Source organism: Anabrus simplex, chromosome 11 (assembly GCF_040414725.1).
Source record: "Anabrus simplex isolate iqAnaSimp1 chromosome 11, ASM4041472v1, whole genome shotgun sequence".
In the NCBI taxonomy this organism is placed as follows: domain Eukaryota; kingdom Metazoa; phylum Arthropoda; class Insecta; order Orthoptera; family Tettigoniidae; genus Anabrus; species Anabrus simplex.
In genome coordinates this window covers 84,433,347-84,461,243 of record NC_090275.1, presented here as the reverse complement: position 1 = coordinate 84,461,243, position 27,897 = coordinate 84,433,347, and the positions used below count along the sequence as shown (strand labels likewise).

General features: G+C 38.9%; 1 protein-coding gene across 3 annotated transcripts in view; it reads left to right on the top strand.

The window, feature by feature from the left end:
* The window catches only part of LOC136883213 (ribokinase), an 80,217-nt gene that overhangs the window by 40,563 nt on the left and 11,757 nt on the right, over positions 1 to 27,897 (top strand). The window contains exons 4-7 of one of the 3 annotated variants that reach the window (XM_067155412.2): positions 419 to 583; positions 13,828 to 13,919; positions 19,715 to 19,903; positions 20,100 to 20,699. In XM_067155412.2, coding sequence (XP_067011513.2) covers positions 419 to 583; positions 13,828 to 13,919; positions 19,715 to 19,903; positions 20,100 to 20,147 — 494 coding nt within the window. In that variant the 3' untranslated portion in view covers positions 20,148 to 20,699. Of the gene's footprint in view, positions 1 to 418; positions 584 to 13,827; positions 13,920 to 19,714; positions 19,904 to 20,099; positions 20,700 to 27,897 lie in introns of those variants that run through there. The other 2 variants (XM_067155411.2, XM_067155413.2) reach the window with 2 other exon arrangements.

Genomic DNA, 27,897 nt, shown 5'->3' with positions numbered 1-27,897 from the left:
GTAAAAGTAGAAATAGTTATTATTATAAAAATACATTTAGTAAAATAATTTATTTTTGTTTGTTGGCTTTCAGTTTTAAATTTTCTTTTTCTTGTAGTTTGTGATGTTTTTCTTATTTTAGTTATTTAGCTTTGGTATTTTATCATTTATCAGTGCTGTAAACTGTTTAAGATGATGATGACTTTATCATTATTGTAGAAATTTCTTTTTTTTTTTTTTTTTTCTTGATTGAAATAAGTATTTGTTTTTCCTTCCAGATCATTGTGATCATCTGCAAGTGTAGTCAGATGTCTGCATTTGAGAAATAAATACATTTATATCTTGTCAGTCTATTCTACTTTCTTACTTACTAGTTGCAGCATGTTTTATTATGCATGTGTTGCACTTTTTGTTCATACTTCCGTTTTAATATTTGCAGGTGACAATAATATAGTCATTGTACCTGGAGCCAATAGTAAAGTGTGTAAGGATGACATTTCTAAAGCTACCTCTTTCATCATGAATGCAGATGTGGTTGTGTTCCAATTTGAAACACCGATTGCTGCCACTGTGGAGGCTCTTCAGCTTCTACAAAAGGGAAAAGGTAAATTGAATTTTCTCATTATTGTTCATTCATATGATTTCATAAAGATTCTCTCTTCCCTTTTCTGTGCTGTAGAAAGGTGTCTAGTGTTTATGGTCTGACAGTGGTGTGCCAGTTCGTGCCCAAATGTTTTAACAGATTTTCACCATCAGATAGTTGGCTGATATGGCAAGAGAGGGTTGATGATGTAAAATTCCTAATTACTAGATTCCCTTGCAAAAGTCTTTTTTATTTATACAACTTGCTTTATGTCACACCAACAATGCCAAAAGTCTGGGTGGAGGTTATATGAACTGTTGATAGTGAATTTTCCATCAAATGGAGATGTTAAGCTTTTAGCAGAATGTTCTGTACACAGTTTCTCATGGCACAGTGTCGTTCCAGAACAGCTCACAACAGCAAACTTCAATGAACTCCGCACAGCCGCAAGGCGGACTCAATCTCAATGAATAACTCATTACAGACTTGGTAACCGTCTTGTAGTACTTACTTTCACTCATGATTGACGCATTCAAGACTGACTGGCACGCGCCAGTTGTGCTCTTTATAAAGGTTCATAGAACATTCTAGTAGTTTCCACTTTCTAGATCAATCTGGGCACTCCATTGTCTTCATGATGGCCATTTAGTCACTGCGAGTCATGCAGTAGTTCCTCTCAGCCTTGGATTATTTCTTGCTGTAGTACACTCTCACCTTTTCCTGTTCGTCCTGCATCTATGACAGGACCCCGCTAATCCCCACATTACTGGCGTCAGTGTTGAAGACGAACTTCTCTCCAGCCTTGGAATAACCAAAGATAGGTGCTGAGCACAGGGACTCCTTGAGTGACTGGAATGTGGCCTCTGCCTGCTATTGGAACTGCCTCTTCTTTTCTGTGAGCTGCATGAGTGGCTTTGAGGTGTTGGCGAAAATGGCAGTGAACTTCCTGTAGTAATTATGCAGGCTGAGAATATCCCTCAAATCCTGCTTGTCTATCGGTGCAGGCCAGTCTCTTAGCAACTTCTAGCTTTTCTGGGTCAGTAGCTACTCCCTCTGATGAAACAATGTGGCCTAGGTAACATACCACCTGCTGGAATAGTTGACATTTCCCGGGGTTCAGTTTTAGTTGAGAACCTCGTAGTTTCTTGAACATTGGAACGTGTGTCCTACCTCTGAAGTCTTCTTAGTAGACCAGGTAGGTGTCTTGTATGACCCCTCACAGCATGGACTCTATCAGTCGTTCAAAAGTTGCAGGTACATTACACGGTCCGAAGGGCATAACAATGAACTGTTATCATCCCTGGCCAATACCATGCCATCTTCTCCTTGCTGTGCCTTGGTGTTGAGAATCTCTGGACTCCAGAAAAGATGTCCAAGGCATCTTTAATTCAGAGTAATGGAAGCGATTTTTCTTGGTCACATCAGTCATCTTCCTGTAATAATCAATGCAGAAGTGGTGCTCACTGTTCTTCTTCCTTACCAGCATTACAGGGAATGACCATGTACTTTTGGCTTCTTTGATCACCGCACACTGCATCATCTGGTCAATCGCTGTCTTTTTATTCAGAGGTGCCTGATGAGGTAATTGACGGATAGAAATCATGTCGCCGGTGTTAATGCGATGGACCACCCTGTCAGTCCTCCAGTAGTCACCGTGCGTTATCATGAAGATGTCCTGTAACGCCATGATCAGTTGCTGAAGTTTCTCAAATTGGTCTGCCTCTAGATGTCTTTAGAGTTTGTTGTCCGCTTCCCTAGTTTCAGGCACCTGTTTGTTCTCATTGTCTGCAGGAACCACACAATTGACCGGTTCATAAGTTCCAAGCTCTGTCCTGCTGGAATCCTTTGACCGTCGGATGTTGCATTGAGAAATCTAGCAGCACAAGAGTCCTGGCCAGGTCAAGTCCGCATACGGTGGCTGTCAGTTCACGTTTCACTACTCCGCTGTCCTTCTCCAGAGACCTATCCAGTCGTGCCGTCATCATCATCTCACTAAGAGCCAGTATCCCTTCCTCATTCGGTAGCATTGCCCTCGCTACTCAGAAATGTGTTCTGGGACATTGGAGCATAACTTTTTATTACAAATTAAATACCGGTACATCATAATTTATCCATATTGACTTTGAGATAGGCTATTCTGACAGGTGAAAATCCTCAAGTCTTTTATTTTAGAGCATAAAATTGTGATGATCTAGCCATAGCACACATCGTCCCATTTCAGCCATTGCTTGTAAGTTCAAAGTATAAAACGTTCATAGATGACCTCATTGGTGACATCAATGACGAAGTCCTAAACCCAATGACTTCTCCATCCCAGCGCAAGTCAAGTAATGCTTCCGGGACAGGGATGGCATCTCCTGAAGCTGTCCATAGCATTCAGGGTGGTTTGGCTCCTTCTCTACCTGACGTTTGGTGATGTCTGGCCTAGTGATGGTGAGTGCCACTCTTCATGTTTATTGTGACGTGGCAAAGCCTTATCATTGAGCCACCTGTTCACAATCAGCTATGATCGCTCCTCTCGGTGGCTAAGTTCAGTGTGAAGTGAGGGGATGGTAAGGCGGCACCGACAAGCCTCCTTTCTTGTCATTTCTGTCATGATTGTAAGAAATATTTATCGAACTTTGAAAAAAATTGGACTGTGGGAAGAAGTACCGTATGTTATCTTTGTATGTTCATATGTTTATGTGTATTTAAAATTAATTTTTTTGTATGCAAGTTTAAAAGGAAAAATTTTAATTATTTTAGGGTATTGGTTTTTGGCGATTTTATGTAATAAATCATGTTTCCCAAAAACATAGGGTCTTTATAACTTTTTAGACACAGTGTAGTTGCATGTGTAATTATCATCATTATCATCATTTCTTCGCTCCTGCTAGGCGGGTGCGGTTGTGCACGAGCCTCCTCCAGTGTGTCCTGTCCGTCCACGGATATTGTCTATATATGCGACGCCAGTTAACATCTCTGATTTCAAGGTTCTTGAAAATCTGCTTCCCCCGAATACCACAAGGTCTTCCTGTTGGTCTCTTTTCAAGAACACTGCGGTCTTAATATGCTAGAGAAGTCCTATGGGGATCCATTCTTTTCACGTTACCATATCATTGCAATCTCTTCACTTCGAGTCTCTCCAACAAGTTTCTTTCCAATTCAAGTTGTTGTCCATGAACCTACTATGCTGGCGTAGCAGGGGGAGAGGTGGTACTCCCATGTGGCGCGTCCCAGGTGGCGGATAGGGGGGTCCTAACCGGCTTGCCGGCGGACTTTAGGAAAATAAAATACCTCTTGCGGACCAAACCAACAACCCCCTGTGGGTGGCGGACGCAGACGAAGAATACACACGTGGTATCCCCTGCATGTCGTAAGAGGCGACTGAAAGGGGCGATGTACTAGAACCATGACACTACTTGTGATTAGTACCACCATGTGGGGAACACCATGGGTTGCTTTTACTTGTGCGTAGTACCACTATCTTAGGTACAAAATAGGTTTGTGATTAGTAACACGTTAGGAGTGACACCATGGTTCTGGCTTGCCTATGATTAGTACCCACTATATGAGGAACACCCCAGGATAGTGCTAGTCCCTGTGGTTATTACACATATGTGATGAACACCATAGGTTTGCGTTCCCTGAAAATGGCGCCGCAATGTGTGAAACGCCGTAGGTCTTGCATAAAACTAATTTCATGTTTCTTGCCCATATTGAACTTACTAATATTAGTTACAATTTCTTGTTATTATATCCACCTATTCAATACATATGTATTGTATAGGTGGATAGGTGAATAGATGGATATAATAAGAAATTCCTCCCCTGTGAACCATGTGACCTTGCTGCTGTTGGGAGGCTTGCGTGTCCCAATGAAGCACTTAGCCGAACCGCAGGTGCAACCATATCGGATGGGTATCTGTTGAGAGACCAGACTAAGGAATGGTTCATCGAAAGGGGGATAGCAGCCTTTCGGAAGTTGCAAGGGCGGCAATCTAGATGATTGACTGATATGGCCTTGTAATAATACTCAACAAGGCTTAGCTGTATTGATACTGCTACACAGCTGAAAGCATTGGGAAACTACAGCCGTAACTAACTCCCGAGGACATGCAGTTCTCTCTGTATGAATGATGTACTGATGATGGCTTCCTCCCGGGTAAAATATTCCGGAGGTAATCTAGTCCCCTATTCGGATCTCTGGTTGGGGACTACACGAGAAAGGGCGATCATCAGGAAGATGGATACTGACATTCTGCGAGTCGGAGGGTGGAATGTTAGAAGTTTGAATCATTGTGGTAGGTTGGAGAATCTGAAAAGGGAGATGGATAGGCTAAAGTTAGATGTAGTTGGTATAAGTGAAGTACGTTGGCAGGAAGAACAGGATTTTTGGTCAGACGACTACCGAATTATCAACACAAAATCAAACAGAAGAAGTGCAGGACTTGAATAATGAATAAGAATAGGGCAGCGGGTAAGTTACTACGACCAGCATAGTGAAAGAATTATTGTCGTCCAGATAGACACCAAACCAATGCCCACCACAATAGTGCAGATCTATATGCCTACTAGCTCAGCGGTTGATGAGGAAATCGAAAGAACATATGAAGAGATAGAAGATTTAATACAATATTTAAAAGGTGACAAGAATCTAATTGTAGGAGACTGCAATGCAGTGGTAGGCCAAGGAAGAGAAGGTAATACAGTAGGAGAATTCGGATTGGGACAAAGGAACGAAAGAGGAAGTCGGCTGGTTGAATTCTGCACTGATAGTCCTTGCCAATACTTGGTTCAAACACCACAAACGACGGCTTTATACTTGGACGAGACCTGGAGACACTGGAAGGTATTAAAAATAGACTTCATTATGATTAGGCAGAGATTCAGAAACCAGGTGCTTGATTGCAAACCTTTCCCAGGAGCAGACGTGGACTCTGACCACAACTTGTTAGTCATGAAATGCCATCTGAAGCTGAAGAAATTGAAGAAAGGAAAGAATGCAAAAAGATGGGATCTAGATAAGTTGAAAGAAAATACTGTGAGGGATTGTTTCAAGGAAAATGTTGCAAAAGGACTAAATGAAAAGGCTGAAGGGAACACAATAGAGGAAGAGCGGATAGTCATGAAAAATGAAGTCAGCTGGGCTGCTGAAGAAATGTTAGGAAGGAAGAAAAGATCAACTAAGAATCAGTGGATAACTCAGGAGATACTAGACCTGAATGATGAATGACAAAAATGCAAGAATGCTAGAAATGAAGAGGGGAGTAAAGAATACAGGCGATTAAAGAATGAAGTGGATAGTGGATAGAAAGTGCAAGGTAGCTAAGGAAGACTGACTGAAGGAGAAGTGCAAAGATGTCGAAGGTTGTATGGTCCTAGGAAAGGTAGATGCTACATACAGAAAAATCAAAGAGACCTGTGGAGAAGGAAAATCTAGGTGTATGAATATTAAAGAGCTCAGATGGAAAGCCACTTCTAGAGAAAGAAGACAGAGCAGAAAGATGGCAGGAACATATCCAACAGTTGTATCAAGGTATAGACGTAGATAATTTGGTTCTGAAACAAGAGGAGGCTGTTGATATTGATGAAATGGGAGACCCAATTTTGAGGTCAGAGTTTGACAGAGCTGTAAGTGACCTAAATAGGAACAAGGCACCTGGAATTAATGACATTCCCTTTGAATTACTGACTGCCTTAGGAGAAACCACCATGGCAAAGTTATTCCATTTAGTGTGTAAAATGTATAAGACAGGAGAAGTCCCATCCAATTTTCGGCATAATGTTGTTATACCTATTCCCCAAAAAAGCCAGTGCCAACAGGTGTGAAAACTACCGCAACATTAGTTTAGTATCTCATGCCTGCAAAATTTTAACACATATTAATTACAGAAGAATGGAAAAACAAGTTGAAGCTGAGTTGGGAGAAAAACAGTTTGGCTTCAGAAGAAATGTAGGAACACATGAAGCAATCTTGACTTTACGTCTGATCTTAGAGGATCGAATCAAGAAGGACAAGCCCACGTGCGTGGCATTTGTAGATCTAGAAAAGGCATTTGATAATGTTGATTGAACCAAGCTATTTTAGATTCTGAAGGTGATTGGCATCAGATACCGAGAATGAAGAATTATCTACAATCTGTATAAAAATCAGTCTGCAATAATAAGAATCGATGGCTTTGAAAAAGAAGCAGCAATCCAGAAAGGAGTGAGGCAAGACTGCAGTTTTCCCCCTCTCCTTTTCCGTGTTTACATAGAACAGACAGTAAAGGAAATCAGAGAGGAATTTGGAAAGGGTTTCACAATCCAATGAAAGGAAATCAAAACCTTGAGATTTGCCGCTGGTATTGTTATTTTATCTGAGACTGCAGAAGATCTCAAGAAGCTGCTGAATGGTATGGACGAAGTCTTGTGTAAGGAGTAAAAGATGAAAATAAATAAGTCCAAAACAAAAGTAATGGAGTGCAGTCGAACGAAGGCAGGTGATGCAGGAAATATTAAATTAGGAAATGAAGTCTTAAAGGAAGTAGATGAATATTGTTACTTGGGTAGTAAAATAACTAACGATGGCAGAAGTAAGGAGGACATAAAATGCAGATTAGCACAAGCAAGGAAGAGCTTTCTTAAGAAAAGAAATTTGCTCACTTTAAACATTGATGTAGGAATTAGAAGAATGTTTTTGAAGACTTTCCTGTGGAGCATGGCATTTTATGGAAGTGGAATATGGACAATAACTAGCTCAGAAAGAAAGAGAATAGAAGGTTTTGAAATGTGGGGTTACAGAAGAATGCTGAAGGTGAGATGGATAGATCGAATCACAAATGAGATACTGAATCGAATTGGCAAGAGGAGATCGATTTGGCTAAATTTGACAAGAAGAAGAGATAGAACGATAGGACACATCTTAAAACACCCAGGACTTGTTCAGTTGGTTTTTGATGGAAGTGTAGGTGGTAAGAACGGCAGGAGTAGACCAAGGTATGAATATGACAAGCAGATTAGAGCAGATGTAGGATGCAGTAGGTACGTAGAAATGACAAGGTTAGCACAGGATAAGGTGGCATGGACGGGTGCATCAAACCAGTCTATGGACTGATGACTCAGACAACAATAAGAAACTGTAACTAACACCATAGGTCTGTTTTACATGTGCGAATTTCATTATTTGTGAGTAGTACCATAATGTTTGGAATACCGCGTGTCTACACTACTTGTGATTATTACCTCAACATGACAAATAGCATGGTTCTACTTTCCTATCGATAAGTACCATTATGAGAGGCCGATAACTTGGATTTTGGACTCCTTTAGACTACAAGCATCATCGATTCAATATTATGCTATAGACGCAGCCCTTTGGTCAGTAATACTATTGTTTTACGTCAGTTTCTGTGAATGTGAGGCATTGCGGGTCGGATCCACTGATTTTTTAAAATTCATATCCATCCATTTATTCTTCGTCCTCATGTTTTGAATTCTGGTCAGTGGAGGATTTTGGACTTTTCATTTGTCATTACATTTCATCTCATTTTCGTACCATTAGGGCCCGATGACCTAGATGTTAGACCCCTTTAAACAACAAGCATCAAGTTGTTGTTGGATATCCACATCCCTTATGTTATCCATTTTTGTTTTTTGTAGACAAGAACAGAGGAACTTAATTTCTGTTGCGTGTTTGTTGATCCAGTAAGTGTTGCTGTTTCCAGACCATGTGTTATTATAGGTACCAGAATGATATATTTTGTACAAGTTGATCTTCAAAATCAATGGAAATATTTCATCCCAAAGTATTTGACGTACAGCGTGATTGAATGTGGAAGCTTTCTGTATTCTGTTGCTAATCTCTTGATATATGGTATTCTTGGAGGTCAGACCACTACCTAAGTACTGGAAATTGTCTACAATATCCATCTCCTGATCTCCAATAATAATAATAATTTTTTTTTTTTTTTACGGTGAAGTGTAGGAAATCTTTCATAAGACACTTGGTGAGGCTCCTCACTCCACAAGCGTGTGAGATTCCTACTTACTAAAACCCACACACCCTTTTCCAATGACGTACATCTCCGCCCCGGAACCGCTCTCGCATTACTTCAGGGTGGTGTCGTGCTAATTTCTCAGGTTTCTTCTTCCTTTATTTCTCCTTACTGTCATTCATGAGCATTCATATCGCTCTTTTTCTGATGCAGGATGCCTTCTACATATACTGCTACCTGATCCGAAGATTCTTGGTTTCGTAACATCACCTGCACAATAGTTTCTGGAGTCAACTCTCCTTGCTCAGTATGTAAACATCTTCTCTGAGTTGACCAGTGATAGCATACAAAAAATGTGTGAAATACATCGTCTACATCATTGCAGTAAATACACGCCGAGTCTCTCGCTCTACCTACTCTATGTAGAAATTTCCGGAAGTATCCGTGACCCGTTAATAGTTGCATAATGTAAAAGTTAACCTCGTCATGAGCTCGGGCAACCCAATCAGCTAGATGTGGTGTCAGCCGCTTAGTCCATTTTACTCGAGGATCTTCCTCCCATCTTTGCTAGCACTGCTCCATTCGTTGCCTATAAGCTAGCTCCTTAGCACGCTTCTTTCTGAGCTCCCCTTGAGTTCACCAGACTTCCTGTCTCTCTAAGGCAAGTAAATCAATCGGTGCTACCGCTGCTACCGTAAGAACCGCAGGTGCGGATACTGTGCGATATGCACTTGTAATACGCAAAGCTGATCTCCGCTGTACTGCAGCTATCCTTCGCTGATATTTTTCAAACTTCAGAGATTCATCCCAGACTTCAGCACCATATAGAAGTGTTGAGAGGACTATCGACATCAGAAGTCGTCGTTTGCTAGACTTCGGACCTTTAACGTTGCTCATTAATCTACTCAGCGCAATTTTGTTTTCACTGCCTTATCTGTCACCTGCTTGATATGATCCCAAAAAGTAAGTTTGGTATCAAGTGTCATACTTTTAGATGTTTCAAGTTCTGTTTGTCCAATATACAGTGGAATGACGGTCGTTATCCTTTTTCTTGTCAAGAGAATGATCTCTGTTTTATGATCTGCGAATTGTAATCTGTGATTTGCCATCCAATCTTTCACCCGTCGCATCACTTGATTTAACTTAAACTGAGCCAACTCCAAATTTCGAGCTACTATCAAAACAGCTATATCATCAGCATAGCCCACTAGCATTGTGTCTTCCGACATCTCTAACCTCAACAATCCATCATACACAATGTTCCACAGATTTGGGCCAAGGATGGACCCTTGTGCTGCACCAGCTGTGAGCTGTTTCACTCTCTGCCCATTTCTGTGTGATATACTTGAGTATGATCTTTTAAATAATTTCTCATTATTCGCATGAGATACTCGGGTAGTTTGAAAGTATTTTGGAGCGCTTCCAATATGTCATTCCACCTTATCAAGCTGAAAGCGTTCTTAACATCCAGAGTCACAAGGAGTGTCACTTTTCGAGAATGTTGAATACCCATTTGTGCACGTTTTGCTGTATTCAACACTTCCCATACTGCATCGATTGTCGAATGTCCTCCTTAGAAACCATGTTGATGATCTGAGAGGTCCCAGCTAGTTCAACTGCCGAAAGTATTCTTGGCTGCAAAAGTTTCTCTAATCCTTTACCAGCAGTATCCAGCATACATAAAGGCTTATAGCCCCCAGATTTCCCTTTGCTTATTCAAAGTAGAGGAGCTGTTTTCCAGCAAACACTAAAAAAATCCCCAATAGCAGGCAGCTATTGTATGTTTTCAGCAGTACTTGTGGACTGCTATCAGCTTTAGTATCTCTGCTGGAATACTATCTGGTCCTGGGGCCTTTTTATTTCTAAGGTACCTAAACGCTCTCATCAATTCTTCTTGTGTAAAAAGTGGTACATCATCTGTGAAGTCATCATCATCATCATCATCATCATCATCATCAGACCTCTCAGGATGATCTGGGAATAATGTATCTACAATATCCTTCGTTGCATTTGAGTCCATGGTCGGGTTCGAGAAACTTCCAAGTTTCTTCATAACGATCTTGTATCCCAAACCCCATGGATTGTCATCCATTTCTTTAGCCATTTTCCACCATTTGTTGACTGTACTCTTTTTGATAGCATTTCTCAGTTCTTTCTTCGCTGACTTATACTCAGCTGTGAGTGAGGTGTCTTGGCTGACTCGTGCTCTCTGTGACTTCCATCTAAGTTGCAGACAACATCTTCTCTAATCAGCAATTTCTTTGGTCCACCAATACACTGAATGCTTCTTGTTTCATAATGTGTTACGAGTCATGGACAGATCACATGCTCTCCAAATAAGCTGCATGGTGAGTTCAACAAGTTTCTCAGTTGCTTCTTTCCCTTTAAAACAACAGATTTGTTCTATTATACTATCCATTTCATTTCTTAAGATAGCAAGAAATTTTTCTCTGTCCATACTTTCTGTATTCCATCGTGTTAGTTTATATGATGTAATATTCATCTGTGAAGTTTCAGGAAGAAGACGAAAAGCAATATACTGGTGATCACTTCCTGTGTATTCTTCAATCACCCGCCAGTCATTGATTTTCGACACAATGTCCTCAGATACAAAAGTCACGTCCGGTATGGTTCCCCTACAGCCCGGTCGTCGAAAGGTTGGCACATTTCCAATATTAGCGACCATCAAAGCCAACCTAGTGGCCATCTCATAGTTCGACGCCCTCTAGAGTCATACTGTGACATACCCCACTCTAGTGCTTGTGCATTGTAATCACCAACCACGATTAAACCGTTGTCAAAACCTTCTAATACATCCTCTAGGCCATCCAGCTTAGCCTGAAATTCAAATACTAACTCATTTGGCGTAAAGTAACAGCTCACTAAAGTATATCTACCAGTGTGGGCCCAAACAAAACCGTCTTCGCATCCTTGGTTTGATACTGGGCATCTACCCAAATCTGGTATCCAAATTGTAGCTGTCCTGCAATTATCCATGAACCATCCTGGGTGGTCTCTGTCTTTATAAGGTTCACTAAGAAGAAATACGTCTACTCCTATCTCAAAGGTCATCTGCGTCAAAAGATCATTGGCAGTTGTACTCCTATGCATATTTGCCTGAATAACCTTCATCATTTACTACTAGTTTTAGCCTTTTCAAGACCTTTACGAAACGCTGTGCAGGCTCTTGAGCCAAGAACATGACTTTGATTAGCTTCGTCGACGTTAATGTCTTTGCAAATTATGCACCTCGGATTTGCTTTGCAACCTGCCACCCTATGCCCGGCTTCTCCGCTCTTAAAGCAAAGTTTGCTTCTATCTGCACTTTTGCAGTTTCGTGCATGGTGCCCATATGAAAGACATCGAAAGCAGCGAGATACCATGATCCTTTTTCGAATTCTACAATCCAAGCATCCTATTTTAATTTTACAAATTTCTAAAAGTTTCTGAACCTGCCCTCTGCTGTTCAGATTATTAATTGAGACTGTCAGTTCTCCTTCGAAATTCTGAAGATCCTGTCTTACAGCTTTCTCTACATCTAAAGCAGTGGTGATACTATCCATGTCCCGAATTTCCAATGTAGTGCGGGGAGTCATAGTCTTCACGTTGCCATTCGTTCCAAGGATATCTCTTAAAGATTTATTAAAGTTGTCCCTGTTCTCGCTTTGTGTGGCTTTATTAAAAGCAAGAAGAAACCCCAGTCTGAGTTTTACGAATAGATCGAATGCTCACACCGCTGTCTTCCAGTTTTATTTTACTCCGAATACTCTTCAAAACATCTGCAATAGTCTTGCCGTTTGTTGGTTTGATAAGGACAGCATCTGAATGATCCCTTGGTTTTAAATGGGTCCGTTTATCTTGTTTTTTCCCTCTATCAATGACCTCCATTCTGTCAAAATCCACCCCATCTGTTAAAGGTTGAATATCTTTAACCTCCATTTCCTTCTTCTTGTTTTTTTTTCTTGTTGGAACCCATTTCTCCTCATCATTCTCCTTCCCGTTCGTCACTAATGGTGTCATAGGCAATTCATTTATCTCTACGGTTGTTCATTCCTGTTTTAGATTTTCCCTAGCTCTCATCTAGGATATCCCGCATGCTGCTCCAGCATCGAGAGCTTTCTCCAATTTTTGTAATCTATTCTGGATTTCCATCTTAAGATTCTTAAGCGGAATAGCTAGAATGCTTTTCACCAATGCCCTAGCAATCTCAAGATGTTCCTCCTCTTTACGCTGTTCGTCCATTATCATTTCCTCACTCCTCCCATTAGGTACGTGCGTCATATCCTGTGTTCCAAAACTGGCACATTCGAATACGTTTGCACTCCTATTCTGACATGAAAGAGAGATCTCTACCAGATCTCTCTGAACTTCTGCCTCTGTCATCATGCAAGAAAGGAAGCTAATGGGCCGTGACTCAGCCGCGGCGGCGAAGGATCCTGTCTTTAATGTCATATGTTCCTTGAAAGCAACTTATAACCTATAATCCTAAATGATCAAACACTTATCTACAATTAATTTGTCTACAAGTCGACGAGATGATTTGATAAAGTTGTAAATCAATACTACGGGTACTAGAAGGATATTCTAGCTTAACTTCTAGTGACGCATATCATTAATTACTTACGAATAAATCATAAGAAGCACGCACAGATATTCACCCATCTTTCCATCATGCAAGAATATTATAATAATAATAATAATAATAATAATAATAATAATAATAACCCTTGTCCTATTTCTCTATGGGATCAGGCAAGACTGGGATAAATCTTCGTAGCAAATTTTTAGAACCGTATGTCCTTCTGTCAATCTCATCACAAGAGATGAAATTAATGATGTAATATGTGATAGAAGGAAGGGAGAGATTGAAACCTGGTGTCAGCACATAGCCTACTTCTGTCGAATAGCACCAAGGTGTCTGCTCAAGTCATAATATTCATCCATCAAATAAATCACTGTCATTATCGCCATATGTCCTCACTTCATATCAACATTGCAGAGAGATTTGGAATTAAATCCAGGCTTTTGGCATGCAATCTAGTGATTAGAATTTGTATTCCACCACCTCTCATATCCTGCCAACCAACATCCTAATGGTGAAATTTTTTCGACCAACGGGACTCAAGCCCACATTGAAAGACCATATAGACTGGATACTTTAATAATCATGGCCACCAGGCAGGCTATCATCATCATCATCGTCGTCGTCGTCATCATCATCATTATTATTATTATTATTAGTATTATTATCGTAACAAATGAATTATGCATGAAGTTGAGAAAGTGAATTACCTATTATTTTTCCAGGGAAATCTATTGTGAATGCAGCACCAGCTTTAGCAAACCCAGATGGAGATGTTTTTAAACTTTCAGATATCTTCTGTGTCAATGAAACAGAGGTGAGTGCATACTGTCTTGTTTACAATGGAAATAAACTTGAAACTCTTTCTCAGGCATCCAGAAGGCCTTGGGTTCAATTCCCCGTCAGGTGCTTGAAAAATGTAAAAACGAGATTTTCACTTCTGCAGAGGCACTTGGCCCTGAGGTTGACTCGGCCTACACCGAAAAAAAGAAGTACCAGGTTAAATCCTGGGGCCAAAGGCACCCGAGGATAGAGTTTGGTTTCATTTGATTTAAATACAGCATGGCCGGCGACTCTAATGAATAAATCCTACGACACATTAAAGCGATAAGGACAAATACCGATTTAAAATATTGCAAACAACTCTAAAACAAAAGAGACCACAGCAAATAAGTTATTGAAAAATAAAGGATTATTTATTATTAGTTATTGGCTTTATGTCCCACTAACTACTTTTACGGTTTTCAGAGGCGCCGAGGTGCCGGAATTTAGTCCTGCAGGAGTTCTTTTACGTGCCAGTAAATCACAAGGCTGACATATTTAAGCACCTTCAAATACTACCGGACTGAGCCAGGATCAAACCTGCCAAGTTGGAGTCAGAAGACCAGAGCCTCAACCGTCTGAGCCAATCAGCCCGGCAAAAATAAAATAAAATAATAATAATTATTATTATTGTAACAAATGAATTATGCATGAAGTTGAGAAAGTGAAATATTGCAAACAGCTCTAAAACAAAAGAGACCACAGCAAATAAATTATTGAAAAATAAAGGATTATTTATTATTAGTTATTGGCTTTATGTCCCACTGACTACTTTTACGGTTTTCGGAGGAGCCGAGGTGCCAGAATTTAGTCCTGCAGGAGTTCTTTTACATGCCAGTAAATCACAAGGCTGACGTAAAAGTAAAAGAGAAAAAAGTGCTGACCAAGGTTGGACTTGAACTCGAAACCTTCAGTTCCACGTCAATGCGCTAGCAACTATGCCACAGAAGCAAATCAGAAATATATATGCGGGAACAGGACTACAAAAGTTTGAAGATAGATTTTTAACGTTAAATTTTGAACAAAATAAAGCCCATTGGCAAAATCACTCAAACAGCGCTAAAATATATTTTTTAATGTAGGGCGAATCCTCAAAATTTGAACACTTTTCTAGAAAACCACATGGCGACCTCCCCATGTTAATTGTGAGGTTACAAATTGTAGTGGAAGTATTTACCTCCCTCTCCTCCAAGGTTTATATTATGATGGCTTTGCTTTGGACGACGACACTGGATGTGACAGTACAACAAGAGGAATGGTTAGTATTTCCAGCAGCAGCTGAATGATGCTGCTGTATGACAGCATGGCACACTACAAGGCAACGTAACCAGAGTAGCTGGACTGTCACCGTCAGTGAATATTCCAGACCTGACTAGCGTACTTGTAATATTTGCTTAGTGCATTAAACAAAAGGAAGAAAATTTAAAAGCATGTCATAAATTTAGAAACGTTAAAGCACATTGTAACATCAAAATTAAAACAATGTTAGGATATACGACATCAAAGATCAGAATGTGGGAAACGGCAGGATCCCTACGAGGCAGTGGAAGGAAGGTCTTTCAGGGCTGAAACTTCAAATAAAGGTAATTTTCCTAAGAGTCTAGTTTATTGTGAGGAAAAACATGGTTCAAAATTCAAATAAAACAAACAAAACTTACGGAACATCAGAACAGAGTGACATAACATAAGGGTTATTTAAGATTTACAAAACAAATGTACAAACATCCTTCTCAGCCATGCAGGGGTGGAGAATGGCACCTTGGTGTTAATAGTAACAACTTACAACTTATTTTACATTGAACAGAGGGCTAATCCCCATACCTATTAAATAGAAAATACATAAAAGAATAGTTGAAGCATTTAGTTTACATTACAAGGAACCAGATAAACAAATGATGACGAAGTTACATACTTCATAGTAAGAAAAGGGGAAGCAAACTGTTAAGGGGGTAGTTTCTTGAGAAAAGTTAGCTTTACAGTTTATATTAAAAGGTTAGAAAAGACACTTTCCTCATCACAATTTAGAACACATTAAAAACTTGGCCGATAGACCTCAGTGGGGAAAACATCTGCACGCTGAAATTAATTAAAGTTACTTTACCATTATTACAAAAAACTAAGCCCAAAAAGAAAGCAAGTGCTTACCCAAGAAATGCTGAACTCTCTCACGTGAGTGGGAACTGGTCATGGACCATGACCATTCTCTATGAGAACCAGATCAGAAAGGCGACTTGCTAATGTGGGTATGCTCGTAAGATGGAAAACAGAAAATAACTCATCAAAATTAATATCCAATGAAATGAAATGAAATGGTGTATGGCTTTTAGTGCCGGGAGTGTCCGAAGACATGTTCGACTCGCCAGGTGCAGGTCTTTCGAGTTGACTCCCGTAGGTGACCTGCGCGTCGTGATGAGGATGAAATGGTGATGAAGACAACACATACACCCAGCCCCCGTGCCATTGGAATTAACCAATTAAGGTTAAAATCCCCGACCCGGCCGGGAATCGAACCCGGGACCCTCTGAACCGAAGGCCAGTATGCTGACTCAGCCAACGAGTCGGACAATATCCAATCAAAGTGCAGGATTAACACATGATTTTTATTTTGATGAATCCAAATAATCATCTTTCTTTCTGATGCTTTGAAAATTAAAATGTTCTGAAAGATGCAGTATGATGCAACTGGATGCAACTCCTAAACACAGCCATGTACAATAGGGAGTTACAAAATTTTTCCATCAAATAAAATTTTAAACAAATAGGGGTTACATAAATGAATTTCTAAAAGAAAATAAATATTTCTGATAGCCTAATTTTTCCACTATTACAGTGCTAGACTAATTTGAGATTGCTCTATCACCAGGCTTGTGTCAATGTCATACACCTGTCAATGTCATATGTTATGTACACATGGTATGAGACCCTCTTAGACTGATTCTGATGGTTCGGTCAGCTTCTGCTTCGAACACTAGCGCTGTGCCGCGTCCGGGGAGCCATCTGGTGATGAATGAACGTACCATTTCCACTTCTGTTATAATGTCTAAATTTCAAAAGGTCCTTTTTTTAGGAATCCTTTCTTGTGGACAGTTGAGATTTTCTTCTGATGACGCAGAGGACAGTTCTCTGCAAAACAAAGAATTTCACCTTATTTTCTTGACACGGCATAAGCCTAAAAGCCTATACACTATCCCGTCTATAAGTATAGGCCGTGAAAGCATCAATGGCAACAAATTCCACATGAACACTGAGGAGAGGTTTGGAGTTGAATCCAGGCTTTAGGCATGCAATCTAGTGATTAGAAATTATGCACCACCACCTTTTCTACCCTGCCAAACAACATTCTGATGATTTTTTTTTTTTCCCAATGGGTCTTGAACCAGCTAACCACAGCATCACACCATGTAGACTTGACGTCTTTACAGTCATGGCCATGCACGTAAGCGTCTACACAATACAGCATTACTACCAACCTACTGATATGAGAGTGCTGCCGCCTACGGACATTATACATAAAAACTCGCTCTTTTCAAATATTTATGTTAGACAGGAAACTATCACAGAAGCTACAGAAAAAAATCAGTCTCATTCTTTGTTGATCAGCCTTCGTATTACATATGTGCGTACTGTTACCAGAGAATATTAGACAGTAGACAAAATTCTTCTTCTTCTTCTTCTTCTTCTTACTGGTGCAATCTTGGCTCACCATTTTGGATGGTCTTGGGCATCATGTAGTTTCAAGTCTAGGGTCTTCATATCAGCATTCACTGTGTCATGCCAGCACTGCTTTGGACGTCTGTGTGGTTGTTGCCCATTAATTTCATAGATGTGGGTGAAATTGGTAACTGTTCCAGTTGCAGCACGCAGGATATCACCATACCATTGGAGACATTTTTCCCATTCCTTCTCAGTGATGGGTGCAATGCCCATTTGCTGGCAGACAGGTGTCATTTTTGACGTGATGCAGGAGTGTGATGCCCATCGACCAAGGGAGTATACACATTTCCATGGTGTGTAATTGGTACTCTGTAGCTTTGTCAGCTGGTCGACATTCAACACCGTGTGAAGCAACAGGATATATGCGGTATATTTTGGATTTCAGATGTAGTGGCAGCCTTCTATCACAGAGTATGTCTGTGACTTCCCTCTACCTCGTCCATGCTGCCTTTATCCTACTTCACACTTCATCAAGTATCCCACCATATGTCTGTAGGCGAGATCCTAGATACGTGAAGTGTACGGTCTTCGTTAAGGTCTCTCCATCAACTTAAATTGAGCTGATGCTTGGGATGGTTTCCAAACTACTCTGAAAATATGCCAAACATAGGAACATGAAAAGGAACACAGGTCAAAGACAGGGACAGTTGAGTGAGGGAGGAGGGAGCAAAAGAACAAGGACAATCTCTACATCTTCAAATAAGTGTGTTCTCTCCTTTTCAGTCCCAGTTCTCCTACATTTGTTGGGTTTCGTGATGTGATATAAGAATCATGTAATTATAATACTCACAGCAATTATAATAAGAAGTATTTCTTATCCACCTATTCAATACAAATCACCTTTATTGGTGTTTACATTTTCATGCAGTTAATTCTAGAACTGTGGAATGTCTCCCAGGGAGACGGAGTGCTCTTTCATCAAGTGCGATCGTCTCTCTGAAAGACGGTCTCCGAATTCAAACTTAGGTTTATTGTAAATTACCAGATGGCATTATTGTCAAGTCATGCTGGTTCTAGATAGTTTTATCTTTCATTTTCAAATCCTTTGAGAAACAAATGAAGGTCATTGGCCATTATTTGGCTGCAGAAGTGGAGGTACTTTCAATGTGACATTGAAGTTACAATGAGCAAAATGGCAGCCAATGCAGTGATTTTTTTTCTAATTCCTTTTCAATTACTATGATTATTATTTTCTCAAATTTCCCTAGTCCTCCTTCATAGATATGGTATTTTATAACGACTAGTGGCTGGGTAAATTGTAAATGCAAAGCCCAGTAAACAATAAAAGAAGAACAGAAATAATTGAAAACTGGTTGTTGAATAATGAAAAAGAAACTTTGAACTTCGCAGATATCATGATTTTGAGACAAATTATTTGTGAATTTATTTATTTTTTAGTGCAGGAAAGTCAGTATTTTGTATTAAATATCTTTAAATGATTAATTCAATAAAATAATAATAATAATCGTATGGCCTCAGCTACCATGTGCAGACATTTCAATTTGACGCCATCTGGCTGTCTGCTCGTCAATTTCGACGTTCCGTTTTACTCTAGGCCCCCACTAGATGGCAGACCGAATAAACCGAAACTCTCTTGGGCGTCTATGGCTGAGATTTAATGAATTTTGTCGGGTAAACACCAAATGTGTCACCAGAGATCTTTTACATGCCGACATCGCACGACATGGAGTGTCTAATGGACTTTTTTCCGCCCTTCAAAAATCCGACTACCTCTGCCGGGTTTGAACTCGCTATCTTGGGATCCAGAGGCCGACACTCTACCGCTGATCCACAGAGGCAGCTTATTAATTCAATAATGACAATGAATTCTTTATATTTATCAAAATTGTATAGATAAGTCTTTCAGCTTTAAATTGATGTGTAATGAGGTTAAATTACGATTACAATATGCTTTCAAGGCACTCTTCTTTTTTATTCTGTGTGTTGTAGAAAATTATTGCAGCATTTAACAGATAAACCTGAAGCAGTTCTTTGGTTAAGAATATGTGTATTACCATTATGAATAACGTCTTTGAAGCAAAAATATATCTGAGTATTTATATTATTTTATTATAGGCCGAGATCCTGACAGGTGTAAGAGTTAGCTCCATTGATGCGGCAGAGACGGTTGTCTACAAGTTAAGAGAAAAAGGCTGTAAGGTTGTGGTTATAACTTTGGGGGCTCAAGGTGTTGTTTTTGCGACTAAAGAGGAACCAACTCCTGTGCATGTTCCCGCCAAGCAAGTCACTGCCGTTGATACAACTGTAAGTGCAAATCTTGTGTAGCTGTTTCTTTTGCATGATCATATTCCCAAACTCTCTGTCAACTTGGGATATGCTTTTTAACCCATTCACTTACAGTCACAGATACAACCATTATGAATATTTAAATTAGAAATGCAGTACCGTAGTGATTGATTTATTTTGACTGAGATTTTCCAATTTATTACTATGTTCACAGCTACTGTTACCCAAAGATCATTTCTCCAGTGTATATGCTGCTTTATAAAATTGGACATCTAGTTCATACAATGCCCTGTTTCATTTTGTACCATGATTTTGGAGTGATGATATACACTGCCAGCCAAAAGTTTCCAGACAAGCGTTGAACTGTTAAAGAATGGATTGAGATTAAAAGAAAACAACATGCCTATGCAAGGTATTGACAAATATATATTCTGAAACTAATGTTTTACAATAAAACTACGTTTTTACATTACATCTGAGCAAGAAATAAAATAATATGTACAAATTTACTCCCACAGATCATTTGAACACATCAAACTCTCTTCTCATCAAAGAAACCCCCTTTGCTGCAAGTACACTTTTAACTATTCTCAACGGGCTGAGTGGCTCTAGACGGTTGAGGCGCTGGCTTTCCGGCCCCAAAATGGCAGATTCAGTACTGGCTCAGTCCAGTGATATTCGAAGGTGCTCAAAAATGTCAGCTTCATGTTGGTAGATTTACTGGCACGTAAAAGAACTCCTGTAGGACTAAATTCCAGCACCTCGGTGTCTCCAAAAACTGTAAAAAAAGTGGAACATAAAGCAAATCACATTATTGTTAACTATTCTCGGCATTATAAGCTATAAATTTCATTTTAATTTTTCCTATTGAAGTGCAATTACAAGAAATAAATTGACCTTTTCAATACAATATATCAAGTTTCAGCCACTTAGTGGCCATCTTCAGCCAAATAAAATTAAACAGATTATGTGATAACTAAAACATATGTATACCAGACAAAGACAATGTTGCAGGAATAATTATAACATTAAAATACATACAAGGCATGTTTTTTAAGTAAGTACCGTTCGTATATTCCACCGGTGCAGCGCTGCGGTCGGCATTCCATGCATGCGTGCTATGTACCTGCATCTATTGGCAAGGCTGAGACGCCATTACGGCAATACAATTAAAATTGAAATAATTGATAAGGAGATTCCACCTATTCAATACCAAAGAATAAGAAATGTAGTGAATTACATTCTCATTTCATAATAATTAGAAATGGTACCGGTTTCGACCCTAGTCCAGGTCATCATCAGCCGATTAAGAAATGGAAAACAATGCATAGGATCAGTAGAAGAGGCAATATGAAAAGGAAATGAACAGGGGTAAGACACTGTAAAACTTAGAAGAAGTAAAATACAAGTCATTCAAAAGAAAAACAGTGCGCAATTCTCTTAGCGGCAGCAAGGCACACGTAGCGCTAGGCAAAGTCCCACAATGATTACGAATAGCGGAGAACTGTTCAAAGCCAGTTATTTAAACACTGTCAGGCATAAAGTCACATCACAATCGAACACATACGAAGGTCCATATTCATGTAGGAGTTGAAGACGAGCAGATTCATTGAAGCAACTTGCCAGCTCCCGGTGATCAGCGCCATTTTACTTTGGCGTTTGAAACCACAGTGCCTGATATTGAATGTGTTCGCGCTGAAATGTTGAAAACAGGTGGTGAGAAAATGGCTTTCGCAATTCAAGAAATCGTACAGAACATTTGTAATACTGAGAAAATTCCAGAAGTCATGAAATGTGCACTAATTCACCCACTCCACAAGAAAGGGGATAAATCAGATATAAACAATTACAGAGGGATTTCCTTACTATCAAACTTCTACAAAATTTTCTCTAAAGCCCTGTCGAATAGATTAGAAAAACAAACTGACCACCTTATTGGAGAATATCAGGCAGGGTTTCGAAAAGATCATGCCCAGAACAAATCTTAAACCTAAAAACTATTTTACAAATTCGTAAAACAAAACAAACAATAATTACCTTTGTTGACTTCAAAAGAGCTTCTGATTCAATGGACCAACAGGCTCTATTCAACATACTTGAGGAATTTCAAGTCTACATAAAAACAGGGGAATTGATCAAGCAAACCCTAACAGGCACAACAATGAAAGTTAAATTTTTAGGAGAAATTTCAGAGCCATTCGAAATTACAACAGGGGTTAGACAAGGCGATGGGTTATCACCACTACTATTCAATCTAGTTCTGGTAAAAGTGGTCCGAGAATGGAAAAATGAAACTAAAGGGATCAATATTGGTAGGCTTCACAAAAACGAAATTCACCTTGATTGCTTCGCCTTTGCAGATGACTTAGCAATCTTCTCCAACAAACAAGGAGCACTCCAATCCATAGAAAAACTTCATGAAAAGACAAAAGTATATGGAAGATACAAAATCAGGATTTAACAACCATCCTGTAATCACTAGAAATGGGAAAATCTCTCAAATAGATAAATCCAAATACCTAGGCAAAATTATACAACTAAACAGGATAATCAGCAAGCAAACAAAGAAAGAATTACAAAAAGCATACAAAATTGTCTAGAGCAGATGCAACAAAAAGTCTATATCCCAAAACGCAAATTATGACATTGCAACACAGTTGTCAAACCAGAAGCCCTTTATGCATCAAAAAGTCTGATAATTGATGGCAGATCACAAATAAAGAACATCGAAAAACAAAAGAGGAAAATTCTCAGGACCTAAATACGAAAATTGTATTTGGATGAAAAGGAAATCATAGGAAATCTATGAAGTAACAGAAAAAATCACAGACACTATTAGACTCAGAAGATTAAAATTCTATGGTCACCTCATCAGGATGGATAACAATACGCTAACAAAGAAAAGACTACATTTTGCAGTATCTCTAAAAAATCACAACTGACTTACAGAAATAAACAAAGATTTTCAGGAAATTGGTGTAAATGAAGAAATCTTGCAAGACAGAAAAAATTCAGAAATCTCATAAGCAAACACAAATTTGCTGATCAACTTAAAAGACAAGCTACAGGATGGACGGTAGAACGCAAAAAGAAGCACAGCGAAAGGATGAAGAGATTTTGGGAAGACAAGAGGAAATGTTGTGCTAAATAAGTACATACACGCTCCTTAGTTGGCATAACGATTTAAAAAGAAAAGTAATAATAATAATTTTATTGTTTTAATGTCCCACTAACTACTTTTCCAGTATTCAGAGGTGCCGAGGTGCCGGAATTTTGTCTCGCAGGAGTTCTTTTACATGCCAGTAAAGCTACCAACATGAGGCTGATGTATTTCAACACCTTCAAATACTACCGGACTGAGCCAGGGTCAAACCTGCCAAGTTACAGTCAGTATAGACTGTAAATTGAATGACATATTACATTGCATAAGCAATAATTTTATGGTCAGTCTTGTATTGATGGAAATGACTTACTTTTTATAAACTTAAGTTTATTCTCAACCTAATCAATACATAGTTTTACTCTCAGACAGTACTAGTTTCGACTGTACATAGCAGTCATCCTCAGCTATCTTCTTCTTCTTCTTCTTCTTCTTTTATGACCACATAGGATCACTTTAGTCAGTCCGTCGTTCAGGTCTCTTTGAAGGGATTGTTCGGGCTTTGCGGTCCTCCCAGTACTTCTTCAGACGCTCCGATCTTCGTGCCCTTTCCTCAGTTGAAAATGTGCGTGTTGTTGGTTTGTTTTGTGTAAGGGTAAAGCGGAGGTTTGTATTCTTGAGTTTTGTATTCAATTTTATCTTATTTTTGGTGTCTTCTGTTGTAAGGCCTATTTCCTTCAGATCCTCTCTTACTTCTCTGATCCATTTACATCCTGTTGTGGTATTTTTTGAGACGAGATTGTGTTGTACTAGTTGTTTCAGAAGTCTCGAGTCCTGCATCCTCATGATATGTCCAAAGAATCCCAGTCTCCTCTTACGCATAGTATCTGTAATTGGTTCTAGCTCTTTGTACACGACTTTGTTAGGTATTAACCGCCACTGTCCATCTTTCTGATATTTTTTGTTGATACAGGTTCTTCCAATCCTCCTTTCAATTTTCTGAAGTCTGTCAGTCTTTGATTGTTTATTCAGGTAAAAGAGTGTTTCTGCTGCATATGTAGCTTCCGGTTTTATAACTGTGTTGTAGTGTTTTATTTTTGTATTTATTGATAGACATTTCTTTTTGTAGATATCCCATGTTAATTTTTGTGCTTTAGCTAATCTATTTGTTCTTACTTGGATTGAGATTTTTTCATTTAAGTTATGTGTTATTACTTCTCCAAGATATTTAAACTGAGTTACTATTTTGATTTTATTACCATTTATGGTGACTTCTTTTAGCTGTGTTGGTTTTTGGGGCATAATTTCTGTTTTTTCAAATGATATTTTGAGGCCAATTTTATTTGCAATGTTTTGAAGTTCTGATATCTGGGTTTTTGCTTCTTTTATGTCCACTGCTAGTAATGCTAAATCGTCAGCAAAACCCAGGCAATTTGTTTTGATTTTTCGGCCAATCTTTATTTTGGGGGGACATTTTCTAAACCATTCCCTCATTACCATTTCTAGAGCACAGTTAAATAATAGTGGTGAGAGCCCATCTCCCTGCCGTAGTCCAGTTTTAATTTCAAATGTCTCTGATGTTTCACCCCTAAACTTCACTTTTGACTTGGTATTGGTGAGAGTCAATTTTATCATGTTTATTAATTTGGGGTGTAGTCCAAGGTGTCTTAAAATTTTAAACAGAGATTCTCTATGGATGCAATCATAAGCTTTCTTGAAATCTACAAATGTTATCACCATATCTCTGTTTCTTCTCCTGTTATAGTCCATTATCAACTTAAGACTCATGATCTGATCAGGACAGCTCCTCCAGGGTCTGAAACCTCCTTGATATTCTCCTAGTTCTTTCTCAAGTTGTAAACTTATCCTATTAAGGATGATTATTGAAAATATTTTGTATGTTATATCTAGGAGAGAGATTCCCCTGTAGTTATTAGGGTCGGTTTTGTCCCCTTTTTTGTGCAGAGGATGAATGAGGGCTGTTGTCCAGTGTTCTGGTAGTTCTTCTTTAATCCAGATAGAGACAAGTTGTTGATGGAGGGCAACTTTTGCTGAGTTTCCTGCATATTTCCAGATTTCCGCAAAGGTCTGATCTTCTCCTGGCGCTTTGTAGTTTTTTAATTTATTCAGAGCCTGGTAGACTTCCTTTATTGTGGGGGGATTGATGTTTTCTGGTGATGTTTTTATCGGGGTGTTGGTGTCCAAATGAAGGAGTTCTGTAGGTTCCTCACAATTTAAAAGCTTGTTGAAATGTTTAGCCAGAATTTCTGCATTGTCTTTATTGTTATGGGCCAGCTTACCATCTTCATCCTTCATCAGTAGGGTCGGGGGTTCATATTTTTGGAGCTGCTTTCTGAAGGTTTTGTAGTAGTCCCTTGATTTAGTTTTACTGAACTGTTCTTCAATTAACTGCAGGGTGTCCTTATGATGTTGTCTTTTTATTCTTCTTAAGACTTGGGTAGTTTCTTTTCTCTGTTTTACTAGCTTTTGATAGGATATTTCTGTCTTTTGGGACTGATGTAATAGCCATGCCTGATGTCTTTTCTCCACTGTTTCATCACATTCACTGTTCCACCATTGGTGTTTTTTACGTGGTTTAATTGGAGCTAGGTCTTCTGCAATTTGTTTAAGGTTGTGTACTAAGTCTTCAAGTTTGTCTGTGATTTTTATTTTTTCAGTTGCTTTCTGGTAATTTTTGTTGTTGATTAGCTGGGTAGGATCTATTTTTCTTTTAGTTTTAAGGGCTTGCTTTTGTTGTCTCCTCTGGGGAGTGAGTTTAATTTTAATTTTAACTACGTAGTGATCTGAACCTGTGTCTATTCCTCGGAGGACTTTGACGTTATAGATCTCTTTGTGGTGGTATTTGTCCATGCAGACGTGGTCCAGTTGCCATTCTCCTTTAGTGTAGTCAGGGTGTTTCCATGTTTTGAGTTTTTGAGGTTTCCTCTTAAAACATGTAGATTTTGAGATTAAATTATGGTTTCTACACAGGTCAACTAGTCTCTCTCCATTTTTATTTGTTTTCTTGTGTGCTGGCCATTTTCCGATGATGTCACGGTATTTTCTTTCTCTGCCTAGTTGAGCGTTGAAGTCGCCTATTAATAATTTTATATGGTGTTTGGGGATGTTATCTATGGTCTGGTCCAATAGGTATCTATCTATATAAATAAAAATGAATCCTTAAATGTGTTGCTAAGCGCAAAACTCAGGAATGGCTAGACCAATTCGGCTAATTCTTTTTTTTCTTTTTTCAAATATTCATCGAAGTCCGCGTAAGATTTTTACAAAGAGAAAAATTGGAAAAAAATACCAGGAAAAATGTAAAAGCCCCATTTCTCTTTTTCCATTCAAACTGTTCGTCTCTCTTTCCTTCTCCCACATTTGCGCTTAGCGCTGTCCTCTAATCCAGCGCATTTGCCAAATATCCGTAAATCTCAATGTTATCAGTTAAAAAAATGGGTGAATATTGGATTATGTACAAAATTTCAAGCCACATTTGATGCCATTAACAAAAAAATGGTTTAGAAAATAATTTAGTATGAAAATGTTAATATAATGGAATGATACCTCAAATGCAAAATCTTCATTGCATAGAACTTATCATATCAAAACTCCTATTTTATATTCACTATATTTGTAATTTTTTCACTGCTAGTAAAGGAACATTTCAGCTCGACGTAGATAAGTTTGTTTTTAAATTTAAATTATTAAGAACATGCTCAATTTGTGTTTCTTTTCAGTCATGTTCAGAGATTTTTATGTGCAGGCACGAAAAAGTCAGTCGCTGGCCAACTTCTTTGCTATTGAATTTGCATGGGGGGGTCAAAGCGAGGTAAATGGTCTTCAGATACGGAAGTTATATTTAAAACAAACCCCAAGTTCTTATCTAGCTTAGTTCTCAGTTTGTGACAGGAAGAATGTCTCCTTGGGTTTTGGTTTCGTGCATACGCTCTCCAGACAGTCGCATGCAGTGTTGTGTTTTGTTATAGTTGGAGATCTTTGTCTACCCTGATTCTTTTTAAATCTTCGCTTTTCAACAAACAGGTTCATCGATTTCTTTATTTTGTGTGTGTTTCCATATACAGTGTACTCGTTTCAAAACTCATGCCGCCTATAAGACGCGAGCGGAGCAACTTCGGTCAAAGAACTCGAAATGCTACAAGCCAGGCTAATTTTCAGTCTAATCGGACTGCACAACAACGTGAAGAGCGAAATGAAACTGAAAGGATTTGGATATCACAAACCCGTGCAGCGCATCGTTCAGCTAATAATCTTCCAAGTTTGAATCGAGCTGCTTTCAGTTACGATGTTTCAATTGACTACAGTACCTACCAGTGCATTGCTATTGGATCTATGAACTCTGCCAAAATTGTAAGGCATTGAAATACAAAAATGACGCCGCTCGATTGTGTTGCGCAAGTGGCAAAGTGAAATTAGTGCCATTTATTCCACCACCAGATCCATTGAATTGTACTCATTGGTTTCAGGAACGGGAACAGATTCCATACATTTCCTTACAAATATCCAAAAATATAACAACTGCTTTCAAATGACTTCATTTGGAGAAAACAAATGTACTTCGGGACAATTTCATGCCAACTTTCAAGGTAACATATAACAAACAGATTTATCCCCCATATTGCTTTATTTTAACATATAACAAACAGACTTATCCCCCACATTGCTTTGTTTATTTTATTTTATAGTTTTTGTGACAAGTATAATAAACCTGTCCTCTTTAATTAACAGATAAAAGGCCAAATATATCACAGAACAGGTTCACTGTTGCTGGTGTTAGATGGCGACTACAAATTCCTGCAAATATATTTCATGGGCAATTCAATACAAGGAATTCATCTGCGGTGTGCACATAGAGGTTCAGTGAAGAGGTCTATTGTAGAACAATTACAAA